Source organism: Panthera onca, chromosome D4, assembly GCF_046562875.1.
Source record: "Panthera onca isolate mPanOnc1 chromosome D4, mPanOnc1 haplotype 2, whole genome shotgun sequence".
Lineage (NCBI taxonomy): Eukaryota > Metazoa > Chordata > Mammalia > Carnivora > Felidae > Panthera > Panthera onca.
This window is the reverse complement of record NC_138351.1, coordinates 84,106,012-84,131,120: the sequence shown is the minus strand read 5'-3', so window position 1 is coordinate 84,131,120 and position 25,109 is coordinate 84,106,012. Positions and strand designations below refer to the sequence as shown.

General features: G+C 57.9%; 1 protein-coding gene across 1 annotated transcript; it reads right to left on the bottom strand.

Moving 5' to 3' along the window:
* Window positions 1–6: 6 nt before the first annotated feature.
* ADGRD2 (adhesion G protein-coupled receptor D2) lies at window positions 7–20,780 on the bottom strand. The gene is made up of 23 exons (XM_078436173.1): window positions 20,708–20,780; window positions 19,938–20,579; window positions 19,475–19,573; window positions 18,994–19,079; window positions 18,452–18,733; window positions 17,196–17,307; window positions 16,324–16,458; window positions 15,681–15,804; window positions 15,123–15,228; window positions 11,808–11,863; window positions 11,185–11,311; window positions 9,858–9,961; window positions 9,496–9,598; window positions 9,077–9,230; window positions 8,406–8,539; window positions 8,204–8,319; window positions 7,211–7,331; window positions 3,160–3,201; window positions 2,988–3,041; window positions 2,633–2,903; window positions 2,158–2,216; window positions 1,830–1,860; window positions 7–286 (listed from the first exon to the last, which is right to left on the bottom strand). Exons 1-23 carry the CDS (start codon window positions 20,778–20,780, stop codon window positions 279–281), a joined length of 3,039 nt encoding a protein of 1,012 aa, XP_078292299.1. The 3' UTR covers window positions 7–278.
* Window positions 20,781–25,109: the final 4,329 nt, after the last annotated feature.

Sequence of the window (25,109 nt, the reverse complement as noted above, 5' to 3'; positions counted from 1 at the left end):
CTTTATTGCTAGAAATACCACAGGGCTGTCAGAATTTCAAGGCAGGTGGGGAGGGTCAGAGTGGGTAACAATCTTGGACAGAAAGTTAGGGGGACTGAGCTGTGGGACCTGGCAGGGTTAGCACAGCACCCGGGAGGGGTTGGGGGGGGGGCTCCTACTGCAAGTCGGGAGAGGCTGAGGGAGAGGCAGTAGGTGGTGGCAGAGGCTGCTGTCTGTCCCTGGGGGGGGGCCCAGTTGGGCCTTTCAGAGGCTTGGAGTCAAGTCCGCATGCACTCTCTCTAGAAACCTGGGAGGAAAATGTTGGGCTGAGCTGGCAGATAATCACGGTGGGGACCCCTGGAGGGGAACTGAGGCTGGGGGAAGACCTTGGTGGGGATTCTGGACTGGGGAGACCCTGGGCAGTCTCCCGCAAGCCCTCTACCAGCCTCAGTTTCTCTAAAGAACACCTGATGCCCAGAGGGCTCCCTGGTTTCAGGAGGGGCGGTGGCCGGCAGGTATCACGAGGGACGCGGATCTGGCAGCCTTCACTCCCCGGCACCTCGTGTTCAGGCCACCTGAGAAGGTCGCAGGGTGCGGGGTGGGGGTGGCGAGGGCGCCCGAAGGGCGTGGCAGCTTGGGGGTCCGGAGGAGGGCGGGGCCGGCCGCAGGGCGAGGTGGAAGCGGCTCCGTTGCTACGAGCGCCCTTAGCAACGCACCCATTCAGCAGAGACAAAGGCGCTGTCACTTGAGCGCAGAGGCGCCGCTGCCGCTCTTGTTCCCACCCGCGCCGCGCCTGCGGGGGTGGGGGGAGGGGCGGGATGGGGGCGCCGGCGGGCCCCGCGGAGGGCCTACCGCGCGCTGGCCTGAAGGGGGCGCCTCCTGCGCACTTTGCAGAAGGGGAGCGGAGACTCCAGGGGACGGGGACACCAGCTAAGGGTGGAGGCCCGCAGGGAGGCTGGGGTCCTACAGACTTGGGTTTCAAATGTGCTTCCGCTGACACCTCTGTGACTGCCCCGGGCCTCACTTTCCCCATCTGCGGGGTGGGGGCTGACCCCAGCTCTGACACTGCTCAATTTCCTCATCTGCACGGTGGGAGGATGGTTTCCCTGTGTCCCCGGATTAAAGGAGTCAGCAGATGCCGGGCTTTATAAAGCCCAGAACCCAGCTCTGGTTAGGGCTGCACGAACATGCCTCTTGCCCATGCCGGAAGGAATCCCTTGGTTGGTTTGAGGCTGGGCAGTACCTGGCGGCCCCTCCTACAGTCACCTATGTTTTAAGACTGAGGGAACTCAGGATCAGAGAAGCTGACAGTGACCACAGGCCCCTCAGCTCGCCTAGGGCCAGGCTGAACTCCCCAGGCTCAGTCCTCTCTCACCTTGAGCTGCGCCTGGGATGGGCCCAGCCTTGCCCCGCTGCCCCCAGGCCCCCCTCATCTGTCCAGCTGGGGAAACAACCTAGAAGGAAAGCGCTTGCCTCTCACCGGGTTTGGAAGTCATTTCAGGACACAAGGCATCAGGACAGGGACTCTGAGTGGGGTGTGGCCAGGAGGCTGACGGGGGTGGGGGAGGCAGACAGAGTGGGTGCACAGAGGAAGGCGGGCTCCTTGCATACTGGCCCTCCTGCAACACCACCTCTGGGAAGGGTCCCAAACCCATTCCCTAAGTACGCCTCTCCCAAAGAGCACCGTGTCTCCGGGCCAGGCCTACAGTGTGCTAATGGAAGACTTCAGGCTTCCACGAGGCGTCAGGTGTGGCTGCTTCTCAAATCCCTTCCATCCTGGTGCAGTGGGGCTGAGGGGGTGTCCGGGTGCCAAGGGGAGAGGGGGGACCCCCCTGAGATGGGAGCTGTACCTGATGCCTTGAATGCTGTCAGTTCCACAGCCTGAGGACAGAGGAGGCTGTCAGGGGGTGGGCCCCTACTCCTCCTGCTCTCCCTTGCCCTGGGGGCCCTCGGCTCCCTTGGTGATGACTCCCCCACTACCCGTGGCCTTGGCATTCAGGTTCTGCCAGTGTGCAGTGAGCACCTCCCATTGGCTCCCAGTGCCCTCGCATCTGCTGAGGAATGGGACCCCTTGGGTCCCCAGAGGAAGCCCCCCCCCACCCCCACCCTACCCTAGTCCCTGTGGGACATACTTGCTAGCCCCTTGGCAAAACCCTGCCACCCCTGTCCCAGCCTCACCGGTCTCTCAGGTTCTGCAATGGAGGAGAAGGTTGTGGAGATTCTGGGGCTGTGGGTCCCTAGCCGGGGAAAAACACTCGAGTAGGTGAACTTTTAGGAGGCTGAGGCAGGAAGCTCTTTCTCTGCTCTCCTGCCCTGGACAGGACCTCATTATCAAAGACTCTAAGGTTCCACTCAGACTTATTCCACAGATTAATGATGGAGAAACTAAGGCCCAGGGAGGGAAGGTAACTTGCCCAAGTGCACACAGCAGGTAAGCTAGGAAGCTCGTATTGAAACTCCTGGCCTGGCCTTACCCCCGTGCCCTGTCACAGGGCCCCAAACCTCATCCACCCACCTGACTTTGGGAACCCCCAAACCCTGTCTGCGTGGAGACCCAAGGAAGAAGACCCTGGGCAAACCCTGCCTCTGGGCTAGGAAGCAGGGGCCCCTGTTCCCTGGTGGTGTGGGAAAAAATAAGCCATTTCTAAGCTACCTTCCAGGCCCCGTGTTTGCAGAATTCCCTGGGCCTCAGTCTCCTTGTCTCTCAGATGGGTTGACAGGATCTGCCATTGCCTTCTCAGCTTTACCTGAGCACTGGGGAAACTGAGGCACTGGGTAGTACTCAGACTGGAGGGTGGTGTGGCCTTACCTCTAATAGCCAAGTGTCTTCGGGCTGGAGCCAAGGCTACAGGGTTGTTCTGAGAGACCTCCCAGGGACCAAGGGACCTAGGGTGGGACCCTGGGCCTATGGGGCTGGAGCAGACCTGAAAGAAAGGGGTGTCAGCACTGGAATCCTGGCTGTGAGTGGGACCTCCTGGCTCCCAGGATCCCCACCTGGCTGCACCCACCATAAATGCCTCTGTTGCCTTTTTCTCAGTCATCCTCTGCAGGGCATTCCGGACCTAGGGGATGGGAATTTGTGGTCAGTCCTGGGACCCTCCCCCTGACCCCCTGGCCACAGGTCCCCAGCAAGTAAGCCCTACCCACCTCACCCCCCGGCAGCCAGCGTCCTTGACTCACCTCCCCGTTGTAGGCAGCGTAGACCAGGAAGATGTATGGCCCCTGGGGACAGACCCAGGATGAGGGTGGGTGTCACTGCCTGGGACCCCCTCCCTCCCACCTGGCCTGGGGCCGCAACAGAAACACACCCAGAGATACCCCGAGACATTCAGAGATGCAGGCTGATGATCACAAACCCTGCTGACCCACTGTGCCCTCCTGCACTTGGGAGGGGGCATCTGTGACATTCTACGGCAGAGAGAGCCAGAAGGGGGCTTGCCCCACTACCCCCCATACCTTCAGCCTCTGGCCATCAGGCAGCCTCTTGTCCTCTATGCCTCTGTCCCCTGCCACCTGCCCCATCCTCATGGCTGCAGGAGTGGGTGGTGGGAGAGGGCACACCTTCCTGTAATCAAGGCTAAATCAAGTCCTGGAACAGCAGACCTGTGAATGCATTCTGACTCGTGCCTCTAGCTGAGTGTCTCTCCCAACCTCCTCCGTGTCAGAGGCCTGGCCTCCTGCTGTTTGTGAAGGACTCAGCACAGTGGCCGAGTCATAGCTGGCTCTTACTCCCCACGCATGGGAGGACCAAGAGGTCTTGGCCACTCACAAAGTAACTTGGGGTTACAACCCTCATTGCAGCTCCATGGTGGGGTGGGCGTGGGGGTGGATTAATCCTATTTGATGGGGAGGGACCCTGGGGCCTGGGGCAGGAGACAGAGCAATGAGCCCCAGGCCCTGGAGTGTGGCTAAGCAGAATGGAATTTAGAGCCTGGGCCTTCCTGATTCTACCTGGATAGGCAACAGCCCCTGTCCTGAGGTCAGACTAGAGCACACGGGTTGGGGTCCAGGGGGCTCCTTGAGGCCTCAGACCCTGGCGTCTCCCCCCTCCCCCCACGGGCCCCCACAGCCAGCCTGTCCTCTCACTGAAACTTCTGCACTGCCTTCCCCGTCCTGTCTCCTTTTACCAGTCTCCTCATACCCAAAGGCATCTTTCCAGACTCCAGCCCAACCACACCAGCACCTGCCTAGCGTCCTCCCAGGCTCTCTGGTGCCCCCAGGATCATGTGTGAGCTCCTTACAACGGCTCAGGGGACCCTGTGTGGTCTGGCCCCCGTGTCTCCTCCTGTCCCATTTCTCACCAGCTCACGTGACCCCCGCTCATGTCTCCATTGGATCTCACCATGCTCCCCTGACTTCATTCTTTCCCCTCACCGTGTCTGGGTGTTAGCTGAGAATCATTCTCTCCAAGGAGCACCCTCTCCGCCTCCCCATGAGTGGCTCCTCTGTCCCCACACTGCCCCCACGTTCCCCTGGTCTCTCAGCCTCAATCATGCCAGGTTGTCGGAGTATGGTTTTGGTGTTTGTCTCTCCCTCAGGCTGAGACCTCCAAGGATAGATTCTTTGATTCTGTGCACGACTATCCTCTTTAGTAAAGAACACAGAGCAGGTGCGGACTGGCTGAATGAAACCGATCCGCTCCCGTTCACGGTGCTCCTGGTGTGTGCCAGGTATTTATTTGACTTTGCCCTTTGCAAGTATCATCTCAGTTGAACCCCACAATGATCCCATGAAGTGGAGAATATGATCCCCCTTATAGAGATGTGGAAACTGAGGCCTGTTTCAATGTGTCGGGGCCCTCTAACAAGACTCAGCCCAGGTAAGTGTGAGCCAGAGCTGGTTAAAAGTGAGGCCCAGCTCTCCCACCACAAAACCCGACACGGGAGCCACAAAGAAACAAATCAGCCCTGAGGAGCAAACGAGGCCCGGCTGAGCTCAGTCCCTGTACCCCAGGCCTGCTCCTTGCTCAACTCAGTAGGGAAGGAGGACGGTCCTGAGGGCAGGTGCTGCCCGGTGTATGCCCCAGACAGAGAGAGAGAGGGACGGTGGGAGGTGGGCAGGGAGAGGAAGACAGGGAGGGACAGCAGGTAGATGGAGGAGAGGGGAGAGGAAAGGCAGGCCTGGGGAGGGAAGCTGGGGCAGGGACCCAGAGCCTGCCCGGGGGACCTGCCAGCAGATGGTCACAGGACGTCAGGGTGGGCCCAGGTCTCACGCCATCTGACCCCGCAAGGCAGCCTGTCCCCTCCTTCACCGGGAGACCTTGGTAAGGAAGGTCTGAGGCTGACTGGGAGGGGAAGAGAGGTCATGCTCAGAGACAAAAGCTAGAAGGGTCAGGGGTCAACAAAAAGGGAGACAGCGAGAGGCCCACGGAGGGAGGGCCGGGTGGGATCCAGGCCAGAGGGGGAGGGGGCTGTGATGGAGACAGCCTGAGACAGAGAAGGAACCTCAGAGAAAGTTCAGAGACGGAGACATGGCTTCACCTCTGCCCACCTGAGGGCCACCGCAGGGATGAAGCTACAGTGGTCGCCATGGCGATGGGCCGCTGCTGCCCTGGCTGCCACTTGGGGGGCAGGGTGGAGGGCTAACGGGGCAGTGGCCCAAATTCGAACCGGGGGAGCTCCAGGAGCATGAGGCTTGTTGTGTCAGGGAAGGGGTGCAGCACCGCTCCTGTCCCCCGGCCACTCAGGCCCACGTAGGTCTCTGGGAGCTGTGCTTCCTTGGGAATAACTGGAACCCCAGTTTTTCTTCACTTTCTGGGCCCCTCTCTCGGCATGGCCTCCATTCTCCCCCAGCAGTGGCCCCATCTTTCCTCTCTCCACTCCCACACCTGGCCAAGAGTGACGAGTCCCCACGGCCCTGGGGGAGCCGGCACCATGGACCGGGACCCTGGTAATCACCACCCTCTGCACCCTTCCTCGCTCCCTGCCCCCTTCCGCCCTCCACACTTCACTCCCTGGCCTTGGCCATGGTCAGCTCCACAGGAGCCTGGCATTTTGCTGCTTCCTTTCCTGCCCTGTCCCCTGTGCCTGGAACGGTGCCTGGCACCTGGTAGGCATTTGGCAAATACCACGTGGATGGAAGAAAAGCTGGGTCAGAGCCCTTCCCGACCTCAGCCCCACACCCTGCCCAATCTGGGCAGCTCTTCCAGGAACAGACCAGGCCCACGTGCAGAGGGCTGAGAACACAGACTCTGGACTTGGGCCCCAGCACTGCTCCTTCCTCCTGCAGGGCCCTGGAAATGACCTCATGGGGTCTCAGTTTCCCCATTTGTAAGGCTTATTCGGAGATAGAAGTACGAACCTGGCCCGGGGCCCGCAACACTGAGGCACCCCAAGTGGCTGCTGACAGCCTCGGGCCCCTTCTCCCAGGAGAGGACAGAGGCTCCCCAGGATGAGCTCCAGGTCCCATGACTCTACAGAATTCGTACCCGATTTCCTGAGCTTGCTTTGTCTCTGAGTCACCCCACTTCTCAGCCCTGACAGGAGCTGGGAGGAGTAGGTGCAGACAACAGGAGGGGTGCTGGGGGTGCAAGGGAGGCTGAGGGCAAGGGCAGGGGCAGGGGCAGGAAGGGCCCTGCTTGGACCCACCTCCCTCCCAGCACTCGGTCCCCCGGGCCGTGCCTGTCTGTGTCCACGTCTGGGTCGCCCACAGGGCTGCAAACCCCCTGAGGACAGGGACCCAGTCTGACCCCTCTCTGTGGTGGCTCCCAGACACGGGACCTGACAGGCACCCAGGAGGGTTCCTGCAGCCCGACTGTTACTGCCTCACCTAGGCGGGCTGGACACTGTCCTCCTAACCAAACCCTTTTCTGAAGTGTCGTCCTCACCAATGCAGCAGCTGATACTGTCCCACAGCGGGCCACCCGCTGACCCCGAGGGGAGAGGTCACCAGTGTCCTGCACCCCTTCCTTGGCTTTTTGCCGAGACCCAAAGAGTCTCTAGTACCAGCCAGGGGGCTGGAACTTCTGCCGCATCCCTGAGTCTCTGGACCTCAGCTTCCTCAGCTGTGAAATGGGCCCCAAATCCTTCCCAAAGAGGCGCTGCCTCTTTGATTTGAGGCTTTGTTCCCACTCTTGCCCTCACCCTCCGGCCTCTTGACAATGCCCCTGGTTGCCGTGGTGACTCCCATGACGGAGAAGACACTCCTTCCCCCAACTCTTGACAAACCAGTCACTCTGAGCTCCACCACGTGTCAGAGCCCGGGTCCCAGATGGTCCGGGGCCCGGAGGTACCTGGAAGGAATTGAGGCCCACGGCGGCGTAGGCCCAGGCCGGGCTGAGGTGCACCAGCGTGCCGACCAGCCAGGTCAGGCCCAGGACGGGGAGCAGGACCAGCACCGGCTTCACTGTGGCCCTGCAGGAGAGCGGTCGGGGCTGAGGGAGGCCAGGGCGGCCCGGGGGCCCTGCAGGGTGCTGGGGGGGGGGGGGGGCTGCAGCCGGGAGGTGCCTGGAGAGGAGCCGGAGCTACACATCAGGAGCCACTCCTGACTTAGGTGTAGCTGGAAGCTTCGGCTGGACCTCCTGCCCCTTGTCAGACCCAGAAGTGGTATGAAGTAGGGTAGCGGCACTTGGGAGACGGGGTCCCGGTCCCAAACCTGGCTCAGAGGAAGGGCAGGGCAGCCGTCCCGAGGGACGGCTGAGGACTGGGCAGTGGGTCCAGGGGGCGTGGAGTCTAAAGAAGTATTCCCTCCTCAGGGGCCCCTGGGGCTCCCTGGCTTTTCGGGGATCTGCTGACTTGGGCCGCACTGCCTTTGGCAGAGAATGGGGGGGGGGAAGAAGAGGGTCAGGGGTGTCCTCCTTCTGGCAGGATGTGGCCCTGGAGAGTGAGGGGCGTTCTTGGCAGGGGTAGGGACCTAAATCCTCACTCTGAACCTGAACTTCTGGGGACTGCCTGAACCCCGGGTCTCCCCTACCTTGTCCCTACTGGGTCATCAGTGCCATCGGTACAAGGGGAGCCCCTAGGACAGAGGCTTGTGTCTCCATCCCCTCCCATTCACATACACTCAGGATTGATTACCATCCCCCCAGGGGACATGCATGGGCACGTGCTCACACGTGTCCACACGCATGAGTATGCAGGTACACACAAGTCGGGACACATGTGCACACACAGGCTCGTACATAGCCTTGCACACGTGGCCACGTGACCACGTACCGCCACTCTGGACTCACACATGCTCACACCCGACGAGCCTCACATCTGGCTGCCCCACTTCTGGCCCTCACCATATCTGGATCGTGATTTGCTGCCGCAGGCAGGGCTGGGGGCTCAGCATGCGGGCACGGCGGCGGGCACTGGACACAGTGACCATCACTACGCGGACCAGGATGCAGGTGTTGGCCTGGAGACCCGGTGTCAGTGGGTGAAACGGCTTCCCCCTTTCCCAGTACGACCCTCCCCTCCAGGCCCCCAGGCCTCCCTGCTCACAGTCAGCACGAAGAGCACGGGCCCCACAAAGGCCCAGATGGTGTCCGTGTGCACATTGAGCCAGCAGTGGCCAGTGGCCACATAGTCGTCGGGGGACATGGCCACCGTGATGGCCACGATGGCCACAGGCACGCCTAGGGGAAGAATAAATGCCCTCAGGACCTCGCCACGCATTCTGTCCTCTCCAGGACCTGGCTTCCAACCCAGAGCCGCAGCCCACAGCTGTCCCACGGTAGCAGGTGCACTGGCGGGCATGGGGAGCTCTGGGAAGGGGGCTGGGTGGGCCCGATCCTTCTAGGGTGGCCTTGGAGCCGAGTAGCTGGGGAGCGGGAGAGCGAAACTGAGCTGAGGGCTCAGGCACGGGAGTCAGAGGGGATGGAGGGTGGTGACTGGCACGGGGGTCAGCGGGCCACGAATCGGGGAGACAGCGCTAGCAGTGGGGGGTTGAAGTGGTGGGAGTGGAGGGGGTTAAGAAGGGCTGGGGCTGGGTAAAGCTGGAGGGCGACTGAGCTGAGGAAACTGAGTTTGCGTCAGGGATGGGGGTGCTGGGTGCCAGGTGGAGACGGGGATCGGGTGGTGTCGGGGTGGGGTGGGGTGGGGTGGGACAGCAACAGAGGCCATGCGAGGCAGAGTAGGGAACAGAGCAGGAGTGGGGAGCAGAGGGGCCTCACCCCAGCCCGTGGCGTAGTAGAGAGTCATCCTGGGGCCTGGGCGCATGCGCACGGCCACCACCTTGCTCCACAGCAATAGGCCCTCCACCAACATCCAGGAGAATGCGACCAAAAAGAGGAGATGCATTGTAGCTGTGACGGCCACACACGCCACCTGTGGGCGGGAGGGTGGCAGATCCCTACCAAGGCCAGCCGTGGCCGCAGCCCTGCCCTGGGTCCCATGCCCATGCCTGGCATTGCCAACCCAAAGAGGTACCGGTGGGGAACGTCTCGGGGAAGTGCCCTGGGCCCAGCTCCACCATTCTGGCCGTGTCCCCACCCACCCCAGGAAAATGGAGCCAAGTGACAATGTGGGGGGCGACCCAGAAAAGATTGCCCCCCCCCCCCCGAACTCACAAGCACGCCTGCCGGGTGCCCACCTTGTTGGCCTTTGCCCACTCGCTGGCCATGAGGAAGCCCTCAGCAGAGGCCAGGGAGAAGGTGAGGTTCTTGTGGACCGTGGCTCGCTCTGACCTGGGGACCCTGGACAGGCAGGGGTCGGTTAACAAGGACACCACCACCAGCCCCCACGCCCCTACCAGCCCCTGCCTGCTTGGGTCCCTGGGGGTGGGCTAACCACGGGCAGAGACAGCAGCTCCACGGGAGGCCCACAGCCCTAAGGGGGGCCCTGGGGCAGGCTCTTCCGGGGCCAGAGGGAGACGTGCCCGGAGGAGGCCCACGGAGGCCCCCATGGGGGGGCTGGGCCCCGGGGCACCGGGCGGCTGTGCTGAGCTCATCTCACCCGGCTGCCAGGAAGAGCAAGAAGGCGGTGGCCAGGGCGCAGAAGGACACTCCGCAGCCCACAAACGACAGCGTCCTCAGCAGTGACTCCTCCTCGGGGCTTCTCTGTGGGAGGGCCGGAGACCCCAAAGTACAGCGAGCCCATCACGGCCCTGACCTGCCCAGACCAGGCCTCGCCCTGCCCTGGTCCGGCGAGGCTCCCCAAGGTTCCCCGTCTGCAGTGAAGCAGGGGTGGGGACAGCACCGGCCAGCCAGGCCAGGCCTGCACACGTCAGGCACTTAATAAGAGAGCGTTTGCATGGCCTCTCCTGCTGGCCCTCCCTAAACTGGTCCGGCTTTGGCTGCAGCCGCTAAGAGCTGGCTGGGAAGCGACAGACACACCCACTGGGAGCAGACTGCGTGTGACCTCCCCCCGCTGAGGAAGGGGCCTGGAGCTGACAGGCAAAAATGGCCACGCTGTGTTTCCACAGGGCAAATGTGTCGGTGAGCACGCTTCTCTGGCATGCTCCCTAACACACCAAGTGACCCCCGCATTCCTGAGGCTCTGGCCCTGCCTCACTCAACCTCAGAGTCCCTTGGCGGCTCTAGTAATGCACCTCCCCTGCTCTCCTCCGGGGATTTGGGCATTTGTAAACGCTGGGCCCTCCCAGGGGCCTCCCCTGGGTCAGTCTCCTTTCACGTCTGAGGTCCGAGTTTGGCTCAGCCGTGGCTTTACCTACAGGCTCTTCGCCTCCAGCTGAGACCTCTTCAGCCCCAACACCCACCGGCCCCATGGCCCTCCGCCCTGAGGCCTGTCTAAACCTGCTACCCACCTGTGCCCTCTCCAAGATGACTCCCTTGTCCCCCAGCTGCCCAGGCCTTTGTGCTGGGCCACCCCCTCCTCCCCCAGTCTGCCCACTGTTCCCCAGTGCAGGGCCCCTGCCCTCTGCCTAGGCGACTGGCCCACAGACCCCTCTTTGCTCTTTGCTCTGCCAGCCCACTCGTGGCACCAGTGGGGCTCCCTCAGGGCCATCCAACACCTGCTTAACATGTCCATGTCTGTGCTCTACCCATCGGGTCTCCTCTAGGCTCCGTGCCACCTGACCCACGCCACCTTGCTCCTCCGCCTTCTTCTACTCCAGGACCTAGCACTGGAAGCTCCAGACAGTCAAAGTTCTAGAATGTGTCCGGCCTGCCTGTCAGTCTAGCCTCCTTGCCTTTGCTCAGACTGGCCCTCTGCTTGGAATGCCTTTCTGTTCAGTTCTTGGTCATCCTTTAAGACTTGGTTCTGACATCACCTTCGCCCACTCCACCCGCCCAGCCCTACCCACCCTGCCCCCCGTACTCACCTGGACGTCATACACCTGCAACAGGACAGCAAAGTTGGTGCTGTGGTTGCAGAAGCACGCGGTAGAGTCCCGGTACAGGGTGGCCACAGAGCAGCCGGTAGTGGCCCAGGAGCCCCCTGTGTCTGGGCTGGGGGAGGGGAGGGAAGAGAAGGGCTCCTGAAATGGGGTGGACACGGGGCTGGGGGTAGGTGGCAAGCAGGGGAAAGCCTCTCTCCAAAGCGTGGGGCCCATCAATGCTCTGCTTCTAACCAGCTTTGTGACCTTGGGCATGCCTCTGCTCTTCCCTGGGCCTCAGTTTCCCATCTGTAAAGTGTACTTAACGCTCTCAGGGACGGTAGAGGGATGGGGCTAATACCAGCGATTACCACTGATTTACTGCATAACTTACTAAGCAACAGTGAATGATGTTCGGCTAAAGATACAGGGCAGGGAGCTGGGGCTAATCTCTGAACCCTCCTCTGCTCCTTCAAATGCCCAAGGGCCATGGCTTTGGATAGATGTCAAGTCTAATGCTTATTTGATGGATGAATCTCTTCCCAGGCATCCCACAGAGTGAGCCTGCATATAAAAAAAAAAAAACAACCCAATTGTCTTATTTAAAGAACTTGAAAATGGCAACTCACCTGATGCTGAAGTTCCAGAAGGCACAGACAGGTTCCACCAGTTTCTGCGGGAAGGCCTAAGGGCAGGAAACAGGGGTAGAGCCAGTGTGTGTGTATGGAAGGGGGAGAGAGTCCAAGAGGATGCAGGGGGACATTGAGGCCTCTTTGAGTTTGAGGGTCCAGGGGTTTGCCCAACGCGGGTCATGGGTGAAGAGGTGGGAGAAAATGCCAGCAGGGAGGCAGAGGGGAGGAGGGGTGAGTAGGCTTTCATGCTAATATCATGCATAATATTGAAATACTGGGAGCAAGCTAAATGTCCATCTTTTGGGGAGCGGTTAAACCGCAGTGACTCTTCCCTCTTGGGATGCTCTGCACCCAGCAAGAGGAACAAGCAGGTCTCAGTCTACTGGCAGGGAAAGAGCTCTGTTATACGTTGTTCAATAGACAAAAGCTGCACCTCGTTATACATAGTATGAGCTCATTTGCATAAAAATACATATATCCGGTCTATATAATTGTGAAAACACACACACAAGGCCTGGGATTAAATGCACAGCTAATTTAACAATGGCTAGGTCTCAGTTTGAATGTGTTATAATGAACATGCCAGTTCTTTGGTAATTAAACAATGACAACAGTGTAGATTTTATGTCATTAAGCAGTGAGGAGACATCAGGCAACCGGTGGTAACAGCCCCAGTCCAGACAGGGAAAGCAGCCTGAGCTTAGGACTTGGGCTATTTGTCCCGACTGGAAAGAGTAACAGCAATGTCACCTTACTAGACTATGACACTGTTTGTCACATTCTTTATGTTTTTTATTGTGGGCGATCATCCTAGTAACCTAGGAGACAGGTATAAATCCATGTAATTTCAAACAAGGAAACAGCTTCAGAGAGGGAAATTAATCTGCTCAAGATCACACAGCACAGAGCTGAGGCTGGGTCCTGACTTGGTTATGCTCTTTCCAATAGTCCATGATGATGCCTCCAGGGAATGTAGTATTTCTTGGGTTGACTGAATTATCACCCCATGTATTCATTCGTCCATAATATTTTCCCCGGGGTCTCAGATACTATGTTGGGTGCTGGGAACACAAAGAAAACCTGCTGTTTGCTTTTGAAACGGATAATCATTACACTGCCAGTAGTATTTTCAAGTGGTATAAACTGAAAAAGCAGTGTGACTGTACAATCAAAAGCCAAAAAATTATGTATTTGTGTCCAGGAGCCCTATACCTGGCCACATATCCCCAGGAAACGGTCACCAGAATCAAAACGTATTATGAGTTGGAGTGCCCGGGTGGCTCAGTCTGTTAAGCGTCTGACTCTTGGTTTCAGCTCAGGTCATGATCTCACAGTTCATGAGCCCGAGTCTCACATCGGGCTCTGTGCTGACAGCACAGAGCCTGCTTGGTATCTCTCTCCCCTCCTCTCTCTCCCCCTCCCCAACTCATGCTGTCTCTGTCTCTCTCAAAATAAATCAATAAACTTAAAAAAGTTGTTTTTAATGTATTATGAGTGAGGATTTTCACAGGGTTAGGCAGGGTTACTTGTAATAGGAAAAAAAAAAAAAAACAAAAACCCTGCAGATACTCAGGACGCATGACCAGGAGACGGGCATGTTCATTTTGGACCATCCCTGGGGAAGGTGGTGGAGCTGGACTTGACCTCAGTCAAGGCTTATACATGCTAGGACTAAACAGCAATGAGAAAGGATGTCTGTGACCAAGACAGTGCCCAAAACACCAGCAGGGAAAACAAGGGACATAAATGTTTACATGGCTCGGCTGAAAGAGGAAGGACTTTGATTTTGCAAAAGCAAAAAAAAAAAAAAAAAAAAAAAATATATATATATATATATATATATATATATATATATATATATATGTATATGGTTTTAGGAAAAATTTAAGAAAAATTGCAGGCATTAGGAAAAACAAATTATGGTACATCCATGTAGTGGAATCTTACTCAGCAGTACAGAGGAGCAAATTATTGAAACAGGCAATAATATAGATGATTCTCAAAAACACCAGCTGACAAATGAACCTTGAGCACAGCATGCACTATATGATTCCATTGATGTGAAACTTTGGAAAAGAGAGACATAATCTATAGTCACGAGAAGTAGATCACTGATTTGGGGAGAAGGCTGCCTGGGGAGGGGCCCAAACAAGCCCTTTGGGAACGTGGAAATGTTCTTTACCTTGACTGGGGCAGTGGTACCTAAGTGTGCATACTGCTCAAAACCCATCAGGTTGTCTAGTTAAAGTGGATGTTTTAGCGTCTGTAGATTTATCTACTTCAATCAAATCTTTTTTTTTTTATTTTTTTTTAACGTTTATTTATTTTTGAGACAGAGAGAGACAGAGCATGAACAGGGGAGGGGCAGAGAGAGAGGGAGACACAGAATCTGAAACAGGCTCCAGGCTCTGAGTGGTCAGCACAGAGCCCGACACGGGGCTCGAACTCACGGACCGTGAGATCATGACCTGTGCTGAAGCCAGCCGCTTAACCGACTGAGCCACCCAGGCGCCACTCAAATCGGTTTTTAAAGTCTTGGGATGACATACAAAAGACTGATAAGATGTGGTGTGGTGTGTGTGTGTGTGTGTGTGTGTGTATGTGTGTGTGTGTGAGTGTGTGTGTGTGTGAGTGTGTGTGTGTGTGTGTGTGTGTGTGTGTGTGTCCAGGATTAGTGGTTGTGGGCAAAGCAGACTTTGGCTTTCTCTGAAACTACTGTTTCAAAAGCAGGAAGGAATTTGTGTATTTCTTTTTTTTTTTTTAAATTTTTTTTTTAACGTTTTATTTATTTTTGAGACAGAGAGAGAGCATGAATGGGGGAGGGGCAGAGAGAGAGGGAGACACAGAATCGGAAGCAGGCTCCAGGCTCTGAGCCATCAGCCCAGAGCCTGACGTGGGGCTCGAACTTACGGACCGCGAGATCGTGAGCTGAGCTGAAGTCGGACGCGTAACCAACTGAGCCACCCAGGCGCCCCGGAATTTGTGTATTTCACGTAATGAAATTAAACATTTCTTGGCCATCTTTCCATGTCAGTTTATGGAAAAATACCTCATTCCTTATATGACTTCTGCTGACTGTTCCACTGTGTAGCCCCACGTGGCTTTTTGAGCCATCCCCTCTTGGTGGACATTTAGGCTATTTCCTCTCTTATGAGCACATTGCAGGGTCCTTGAGGACAATGGGATGGCTTGTGAGTTATTTTTCTTGAACATTTTTAGACTTTGGTTTAAATGAACGAATATTGGGGTATGGGAAGACCAAATCAGGATAAGTGTACCGGTGGTGGTGGTTCCCAGAAGCACCCCCAGTACCTGGGTCTGGTGTTGCAAGTGAAAGGTCACGGCCGTGCTGACCTCCCCGGTTTCATCCCATACCTCAGAGGAGATGATGGCTGACCCCACCTGGGTGCTTAGAAACCTGTGGAGAGAAGGGGAGCTTTTAAGGGCACCATACCAGTTGGCTGTGTGGCAGAGGTCATGGATGGCTGAGGTCATCTCATCCAGGCCCCTGTGTGGGCGATGACACCCTCTGTGTCCAAAGAAACATCAGGAAATATCCTGTGCTTGAAATTTGGGCATCTGGGTTCCAGTCTTGCCTTGGGGACTTGGTGGTAAATTCAGTAAGCCCTGTCTTCTCTCTGAGTCTCAGCACTGATGCCAGGACCCTAGACAGTAGTTGAGCCAGGTTCCAGCAGCGTATCTTTGGAAGGCCCAGAGATGTGCGTGTCTCGGGGATGGGGAGGGTTTGGCTCTGGTTGCTAAGGGCAGAATTACCTACCAGAATGATGGCTCTGGGATAGGATGGAGGCCTGGCCTTCCCTGGGGAGGGGATCCAGACCCTCAACAGCCTACTGGGTAGGGCCCACTCACCTCTGCAATTTGCTTGCCTCTTCTGAGCTATCAGGGGCCTGGGGCTCCAGGCCAGGCTCCCCTAGGGTTTGCTGGAAGACACTCGAGCTGAACCAGCTGTGGATCACGGTGACTCCAGAGAGGCCTGGCTGAGTGGAAGGAGTCCTAAGACCCCACCCTGTGACTGAGCAAGCACCACGGGTTGGCCCCGAGGGAGATGCTCTGCCCACCTTACGATCAGGGAAACTGAGGCTCAGAGAGATTAATTGACTTCCCAAAGATCACCCAGTTAATAAGTGGAGAAACGAGAATTCCAACCAGCAACAGGTCATGCACTTAACCTGGCAGCTCTAAAGCCCTTTGCCTCATGTCCTGATTCCCCAGCCCCGGGTGACAGCAAGGGTGGCGGCTCCCTCCACCACCCACTTCTACTAAGAGGAAATGGGTGGGGTTCAGCGGAGGAGACCAAGTGAACACCTACTCTGTGATAAGCACTTTTAACCCCACAGCAGCTTACAAGGCAAGTACTAGCATGAGTCTTCCAGATAAGGAAACAGGCTGTGAACAGTGAGGTGACTTATTCAAAACAGCAGAGTTAACCCAGGGCTAACTGGTGCTAACCCAGACCCCAGCAGGGCCCCACCACCCCCTCACCCTCACCCACCTTTCCCGAGGAGGCGCTCCACTTCACCTACGGGGATGCGGATGTGGCCGGGCCCCTCCGGATGCCCACCGGGCACCGTGAACACATAGCCCTCCGTGCCAGCCTCCGTCAAGCGTAGACTCCGTACCTCCAGGCCTGGGATCAAATGGGGTTGGGCGGCTGGACCTTCCAAGGGAGGTCTTTCTGCAGAGCTGGCCTAGCCGGCAGGGGCTGCCTCCCCTCTCCCCACCACAGGCCTGGGCCACTATTCCAGCTCAGAGAGGTTCTGCGACTCGCCCAAGGGAGATCTGACTTCTTCAGGTCTAGGGGAGGGGATCACTAGAAGCAGGTCCCTGGGGAGGGGGGGGGGCAGGACCTGACTATCTGTGAGCCGTCAGAAACCACTGGGCACCTGAAGGACACAAGTTTTGCCAAAGTTCCCCATAAGTGATCTCCCCCAGTCAATCTACAAACACTCACTGAGTGTGTACTTGGGTCTGGCCTGAGATCCAGAAATGACTCAGAAATACCCCCTGGCTTTCAGGGAGCTCTGGCAAAAACGAAGTAATTACTACAAAATGCAACAGGAGATATTTCCAAGACATAGGGGTAACAGCAAGAGGAGGAACTGTCAGGAGAGAGCTAAAACCAGGCAAGGCATCCTAGAGGAGCTGATGCCCAAACAAGGTACTGAAGGCTATACGGGAGTTTGCTAGGAGGTCGAGGAAGAAAGGGCATTGTGGATGGAGGGCACAGCACAGACAAAGGCAGGGGACAGAATGGAGTGTCTGCGGTGGTGCTGACAGCTCCCAGTGACCAAAGCTGAGAAGAAATGTCTGAGCCCGGGCCCCCCCAGGGCCCAGATGTATGGGATGGGTGCACAGCAGGCTCACCGACACAGCGACGCTGGATGTGCATTCGGGGCCGCCCAGGGGTCAGCGTGGTGCTCAGCCGGGGCGCCAAGCGCTGTAGACTTGCCACCAGGGACATGGGTCCGCCAACCACCTGGGAGGAGCCACATCTCAGCCCCTCCTGCTTTGCACCTGCCAGCCGCGACCGCTGTAGTTAACACATTCTCAGAGATCTGTGAAGTGGCCTGCCTGCTCCAGACCCTCGGTGGCCCTGTAAGGGCCTCCAGGATCAAGTCCTGGGTCCTCAGGCTGGTGTTTGAGGCCCTGCCCGATCGGCCTCCTCTGACGCCTCCAAGCCACGTCATCCTCCAGCCCAGGCGAAGGCCTGGTAGTCCTCCGTGCCTGCTGGCCGGTTGTTTGCTAGCTGGGCACACTCTGCAGGCGGGGCCGTGCCTCCCCCTCCTTTGATCTCACTCTGTGCTAGACCTATAGAAGGGACTCGACCTTTCAGTTCCAAAAGGGAAGCGTGTGGGGGGTGAGGCCAGGTGGGGGCGGGAGGGGGGGGGCTTGCAGTAATGGAACAGCTACTCTAGGCAGGGCAGGTATGATCATCTCTGTTCTCCAGGGAGGAACACCAGGGTTCAGAGTCCAGCTTTTCCTAGCCTACCACAGTGCCTCAGTCCCTCAGCCAAAAATGGGTTTATACCCTTCCCAGGTTGGGCGCTCGCTGCCCAAACAGGGGAACCGTTCTGTGGAGTCGGCCTCCCACGCTGTGTCATCTCCACCCCGTCCCCAAGCCTAGGTCCCCGTTCTGTCCTCCGAGGCCACAGAGGCACCATCTCTGCTCCTTCTGCCCCAAAGGCTTTCAGGTGATGTCTATGGTCCCTTGTTCTCTCCTTTCTCTAGGCCAATCACTCCCAAGCCTACAGCCACTTCTGCCAGGATGACGTTTCCAGCACCCATGCCATCTGGATAGCATCTCTCTGTGCTCTCCTGAGCGTCTGGGCTGTTTTGGAAGACAAGATGGCTGGATACTCAGCATAGAGGACCTGCCTCTGACGGTGGGCAGCAGAATGTTGGATATGGCGGGGGGGGATCCCTATGGATTCCTGGCTCTTATTTTCAACCACAGAAGCTATTATTCAAGAACAGTTGTATGTGGAAGTTCAAGTTACATCATAGGTAAAAGAGGAGCTTCTCTCGAACGCAGAGACGGACCCAGCCCACCCACGGCTACACAACAAGCTGGTGGCAAGGACGGCAAGCCCCCCTGCCCCACCCAGCCCTGCCAGCCTCACCTCACTGATTGAGAGCCACGCGCCAGCCAGCTGCTCCTCCAGGACCAAGCTGGCCACAGACACGATGCCCTGGCCTAGCTGCTCCCAGGGCCCTGTTAAGGGCTCTGGCTCCCCAGCCCCGAGGGCTGTCACTCTCTTTAGGAAGTGCACGACAGCCAGCAGTGCAGCCGGCCCCAGTGGAGCTGACTCCTTTGCCAGGACCCTCTCCAGGATACCCAGGAAGCTGGAAGCCTCAGCCAGCGACAGGTGTCCAGGGGCTTCAGAGAGGGGGTCAGGAAGCAGCTGTGGGCAGAGGAACCACTTACTGCCGGCCTGGCTGTTAGGAAGAGATCTCCCAGGGATCACACTTGGGGCCCCCTAGGGTCTTCTTAGTGGGCACGTGTCTAACCCAGCTCTCCAGAGCTCCAAAATAGGGAATACGAACAACCTTAATCCCTGAAGACACATTTGGTGGGTGTCCCCTTTATAGGTGAGGAAACTGGGCGGCAGGGAGGTGACCCATAGTGTCCCCAGACTCTTCAGCCCCCAGGAAGGGGGCTCACCACTATGGTCTTGGCCAAGGCATTGACTCGGCTGATAACATCCTGGCCAGGCCACGACTGGGCATCCTGCAGCCGCTGATAAGTGTCTGCAAAGGAGGGATAAGTGTCTACAAAGGATAAGTGTCTGCAAAGGTGTTGCTGGGTCCTGAGCAACACCGCCCAGAGGTGCACCACCCACCATTTGCCGCCGAGGGAGGAAGAGCATGTCGATAGCTGTGCGTCTGGAGCCTCACACAGGGTGTTCTAGATGGGGAAACTGAGGCATACAATGGCAAAATCATTTGCCCAAGGACACACAGCTGGGGTTCATCCCCAGGTCTGTCTGGCCCCGCTGTCCTGTGGTTTGAACTCCGTGGAGACCCTGAGACTTTGAGAAGATTCTAAATTCCCAGTTTGTGCCAAGTGCTCACTCCCTCTCAGCCTACACTGGTCCATGCCCAGCTTCCCCTTCAGCAGAGCCCTGGGGACTGCCAGGGCGCACCTGTCCGGTAACAGCAAAGGAAGAAATGTGGTTGAAGGCAGAGCAAAGAGCCCTCGGTGCCGGATCCTGGGTTCCACGTAGGGCACTCTTCTGAGGGCACTGGCAGGGATGGGAGAAGTGTCAGCGCTTTATCCTGGTTCTCCAGCAGTCCCTGGAGTCACCTGTTCGGGCCTTGTGGCCCTCGAGTTAGGGGGCGACGTGGTAACCCGGGTGAAGGACGCTGCAGCCGACGCAAGGCTGGGCAAGGCGGCCAAGGGTCGAGCCTACTCAGGCTACTGGGACTGGGCATTTTGCCCGACGTCTGGGGGGCCTGGGGGAGCGTGACCAGAGCTGGGCGTGGCCAGGTTCACAAGTGGTGGGCTGGATCTTGAGCTCACAAGGAAGCGCGCAGAAGCCAGGGGGCGGGGCGTTGAGCCGAAAGGCGGGGCGGGGCCTACGAGCCAGAGGGCGGGGCGGGCCATACCTGGACAGAGCAGGCGCACCCGCAGGGGCGGCAACAGCGAGGGCGTGGCGTCCAGGGCGCCCAGGTCCCAGCGGAAGAGCAGGCCGCCGGGTGGCGGCGCGCAGGCCCGTGCTCGACGCAGCTGCGCGGGGCTCAGGGCCCGAGCCCACAGGTGGAAGTCGGTGAGGTTGCCGCTGAAGGCATCGCGCGCCGAGAAGCCACCGCCCAGAGAGTCCTGATCCTGGCCCAGCACGAGGATGCCGCCCGCTGGCACCGGGTGGCCCGCGCCCAGTCCCCGCGCCCCGGCGCGCCGCCGCCCGTCGGCAAACAGCGCCCAGCGCCCGCCGCGCTGCTCCCACGTGGTGCACACGTGGTGCCAGCGGCCGTCGGCGCGGAAGGCGGCGCGGAAGGGCGCGTGGTGGCCGCGCACCACCAGCGCCGCGTGCACGGCGCCGCCCGGCTCGGCGAAGGCGCGCAGCTGCAGCGCGTTGGCCAGGGAGGGCGCGGCGAGGGAGAAGAGCGCGGCGGCGTCCGGCGAGGCGGCGTCCCACTGCACGTGCGCGCACGCGGTCAGCGCCCCCAGCGCGGGCAGGGGCGTCCGCAGCCGCGCCGCCCTGTCCGCGGTCCGCTCGCCGAACGCCAGCGCGGCCGTGGGGAGCGCGCCTGTGGGGACACGCGGGCCGGGACCTCAGTGTCCTCAATCTGCGCACTGCCTCTGACCACCCACTGGCGGAGCTCCGGGGTGTCTCCCAAACTCGGGAAGGAAGAAATGGGGGCTCCAGTGCCCATACCCAGGCGGTCAACCCTGCATTTCAGTTCTGGACGAGGGAACCTGAAGGTGCGACGGGGACTTCCGGGCTCCATTCGGTAGGACTGTCACTGTGAGCTCTGGTCTCTGGAGCTCCCCCCTCCCCCCCCCCCCCCCCCCACTTTCCAGGCCCTGGGCCCACACTCACGCCTCTGGGGGGGTCTCCGCAGAGGGGCCTCCCTTTGGCCCACCCAGATGGGGTTGGGCAGCTGTGGAGCAAGGACCTCAGCTGGGGGCGCCAGTGCCAGGTGGCCAAAACGCTGCTCACATGACTCTTGAGCCTGCCACCAGCTCAGCTGCTGCCCTGGGAACCTGCACACCCCGTCTGGGGTCTCCACCACCTCACCGGGGTCCACTGGAGCTGCAGGGTCAGAGGAGACGCAGTGTGGGAGAGCAGTGTGTGGGCCTGTGACCCTTGGGGTGGGTTGGGCGTGGATACTGAGCTAGGAGTCATTTGGGGCTGAATGCTCTATGAACTGGCGGGTCTAGTCCTTTTGTTTTGTCATCTGTATGCTAGCAAGAATAAAATAGACACAAGTGAAACCTTCACCCCATGGCCGGGGATGGTGGGGCTGAACTAAATGGCATCTCCTCCCTTCCTTTGCCTTAGAGGCCAGTGCACCAGGTGGGCCACAGGCTGGCGGAGGTGGGGAAAGGGGAGCCTCTCTGGGGCCCTCATACCAACCTGGGAGCCAAGAGCTCCTTGCTTCACCTGGGGAGTTGGAGGGTGTCCCAGAGAGACTCCTTATCTGAGAGAGAAGAAGACAGGTTGGGGCTGGGTTGGGTCCCCCCCCCCCCCACAGTGTGTGCAGTTAATGGGTGCTCTGGCAGGGTGCACTGGAAGCTGCAAGCTCTGTAGTCAGACCTGGGTTCAAGTCCCACCCAGAGTGTGATCTTGGGCAGGCGCTTCACTGCCTTGAACCTGTTTCTCCCGTGTGAGGAATAAACAAGCTGATGAGTGAATGCAAAAGGTGTAGCACCAGTGGATGCTTTTAGTCTGTTGTTATGCCAGGGGCTTATCCTGTGTGACCTTTGCAGTGGCCTCAGAGGTGGCCACTTGGAACCCAGCAGCTTCGAGTCTCCCTTGGCTTCCTCCCCCACATCCCCCCACCAAGTTCAGGTACCAGGAGGTAGAGGAGGGAGAAGCACCAGGAAGCCATTCTGGATCCAGCAGGGGCCAGTGAGGGACTGCAGGCAGGGGTCACAGGTGTGGCCAATGTGGACTGAAAAGGAAAAACGCAAAGGAAAGTAGCTCAGCATCCTGCCTTACTACCCGCTCTGTCCCCTACGGGGTCATATTCCCCATGTTTGGCTCCCAGACCTCACTGGGCTGGGAGCCCAGGATGGGCTGGGCACATCTATGTGACATTTACTTGTACAAAAGGATGGTCTCCAGGAGCCCCTTCTAGGACCACAGCTGGGAAACACTGTAGCCCTGGTGAGCTGGGAATGGCCGGGGGTCAGGGGGAGGGAAGGCCAGAGAATGGTGGGAACAGAGTGCAGGACGCTTGTAGGTCTCCTTGTGTTCTTTTGGGCTCATAGCTTGGCATTCAAGGTTCTGCTTAATGAGGCCTCTGCCAAGCTTTCTGGCCTCACCAGTCTCACTATCCGCCCCTGCAACCACCTTTCCCCCTGTCCCCCAAGCTGCTCCCATTCCCCCATTTCTCCAGGCAGCAGCTCTTCTCCAGAGCTTTGACCATCCTGTAGCTCTTGCCCGGACTGGCCTTGCTCCCTCAGTGGCACCTCCTACAAGATCAGCTTGTGATCCCTTCATCTGCTCAGCACCCTGGCCAGGCGCTGTAGTGAGCTGAGGATACCCTAATTGTGGGTGGTTTGGGCATTACTCTCAAAAGTCTGGGGGGCTTCAGGCCTCCTGGGTCTCTGCTCCAGCAGTGGCCAAGCACAAATGGGTCTCAGAAAACACTGGAGATGAAATAATGCTCCGCTGTGTCCTGCCAGCTGGCCTCATGCCATCTGGAAGTCTGAAGCCGTCACCAGTGATAATTCATACCCTTTCCCCCTTTCCAGATAAAGTGCATAAATATGAAAATCAAACACATCCCAGCATGGGAAAACATGGGGGTTCACACTTTGGACTCTGAAAAGCACCAATTTATTGTTGCTTTTCCCCTTTTTAAACAGCACCTATGTCTGCCCTCCTCCACCCCCCAACCCCACTTTAGTGGGTGGGAAATGGTATGAGTCTGGTCCAAGACTGAGGCTTGGTGCCTAGTCTGTGCTGGGCACACAGTGTGGGCTCAATAAATGCTGATTGTCTCACTCCCCTGTTCACTCTGCCTGTATTTGCCCCCACATACTCCTGGCCCCCCCTTCCTTGCTCACCAAATAACTCGTTGGCACCCAAAAGGGAGATGCGAGGTCTGGCCGCCACTGCGTGTCCCTCCTCCGCAAGGGGCCAGTGGGGAATCCCTCTTGGGCTGATGGGCCAGGACCAGGGCCTCCCCTTCACCCGCGCTGATCCCTCTCCTCTTCAAAGCCCGGGTCCTCACCTGCTAAGTCTGGCCCGGCGCCTACGGTCGGCTCACTCGCTGCGAACTGTTTCTGGGACGGAAATCCAGCAGCGGAAATCTGCTAGCTCTCTGCCGTGCGGTGGAAACCTCGGGTGCGGGGCGGGGCCGAGGCGGGGCGGGGGCGGTACTAGCAGACCCCGCCCCTCGACCCCCGCCCCGCAGTCAGGGACGCCCGCCTTCTGGGCGCGTGGAGGGCAGGGCAGGCGCCCCACCCGCGCGAGCAGTGGGAGGGCACGTGGGGCGGACCGCGGGGAGTTCCCCAGTTTCTGGACTGGCCCCGCCGCGCCTCTCCCCCCTTGATTAGAAGGGGCCACCTTGGGAGGCTTGGATCCCAAATAAATTTGCGAATCCTTTGAACCAATCCCATCTCAGGGTGGACCGTGGGAAAGGAGGGAGCGTTCAGTACCCTGCGCTGGCCTCCTGCAGGCCTCATTTCCTTTACCTTCAACCCACCGTGAGGAGGGCCCACCATGAGGACTGAGGGCTCTCCCCCAGGTTAGACAGCTAATGAGTCGCAGAGCCCAGCCTTGAACCTGGGTCTTTCGGTCTTCATCCAGGCCATTCAAAACGTAAGGGCGAGGTGACAGGAAAGGCTGTGTGTGTGTGTGTGTGTGTGTGTGTGTGTGTGAGAGAGAGAGAGAGAGAGGTGGGGGGAATTGAAAAGTTTTGGCCTCTGAGGGCAGAGCCTGGGACAAGTGGTGGGGCCAGGAGCAGGGAGAGAAGCTAAGGGGACAGGGGAGGGACACAGAGGTGGAGCTCCAAGTAGGAATGATGTGTATCTGGGACCCATGGCACTCTCCTGCCTCAGTAGCAGGGATTCCTGCTTGGGAGGGAGGTCAGACAGATCCAAGATCACCTCGACTGACCTGAAGCACGTTGCCTAATTTCTCTGAGCCTCAGTTTCCCCATATGTAACATGTATATAATAGTATACAAGTCATGGGGCTGCTGTGTGATTTAAGTGACTGACAAAGCCTGTGGCTTCTACCTGGTGCGAGGCATACAGTCCATTTAATACCCTTGTCAAAACTTACCTTACAGTTGTTAAAGTAGCCTGCTGGCTGGGGTCCCTGGGTGGCTCAGTTGGTTGAGCATCGGGCTCTTTTTCTTAAACTTTTAAAAAAATGTTTATTTTTGAGAGACAGAGACAGAGACAGAGAGACAGAGCACGAGCAGAGGAGAGGCAGAAAGAGGGAGACACAGAATCTGAAGCAGGCTCCAGGCTCTGAGCTGTCAGCGCAGAGCCCGATGCGGGGCTTGAACTCACGAACCGTGAGATCATGACCTGAGCCGAAGTCAGACTCAACTGACTGAGCCACCCAGGCGCCCCAAGCATGGGACTCTTGATTTTGGCTCAGGTCATGATCTCAGGGTTTGTGATTTTATATTAAATATAAATATATATATTTATATAAATAAATAAATAAACTTTAAAAAAATAGCTTGCTAGCAACATGATGGTTTATATTTTTTCAATTGTTTTTATTGTGGTAAAATACATATTAAAAAATTTACCATCTTATGATTTCTTTTTATTTTATTTTATTTTTATTTTTTTTAACTTTTATTTTCTTAAGTAATCTCTACACCCAGTGTGGGGCTTGAACTTACAGCCCTGAGATCAAGTGTTACATGCTCTACTGACTGAGCCAGCCAGGCACCCCAATGGTTTCTTTTTAAAAGAATAGGGAAGGGAATCAAAATGGCGATATATTGGTGTCCAGTGTGCTCTTCCTCCAGCTTTCCCTAGGCTCGAGAATTTTCAAAATAAAAGTTGGAAGATAAGAGGTCCCCATTGGGGCAGAGTTCTGAGCCCTTCCCAGGTTCCTGGGCCTGCAGACTGTCTGCAGAACT

Excerpts from the sequence above, each read along its gene's own strand:
- ADGRD2 (XM_078436173.1), bottom strand. The coding sequence starts at position 20,780 with ATGGAGCCCGGAAGTCCCCGTCGCACCTTCAGGTTCCCTCGTCCAGAA. Across the intron at positions 17,308-18,451 it reads CGTGGCTCTCAATCAGTGAG|GTGGTTGGCGGACCCATGTC; the intron begins GTGAGGCTGGCA and ends GGCTCCTCCCAG. Across the intron at positions 3,202-7,210 it reads TGGGCCTCAATTCCTTCCAG|GGGCCATACATCTTCCTGGT; the intron begins GTACCTCCGGGC and ends GTCTGTCCCCAG.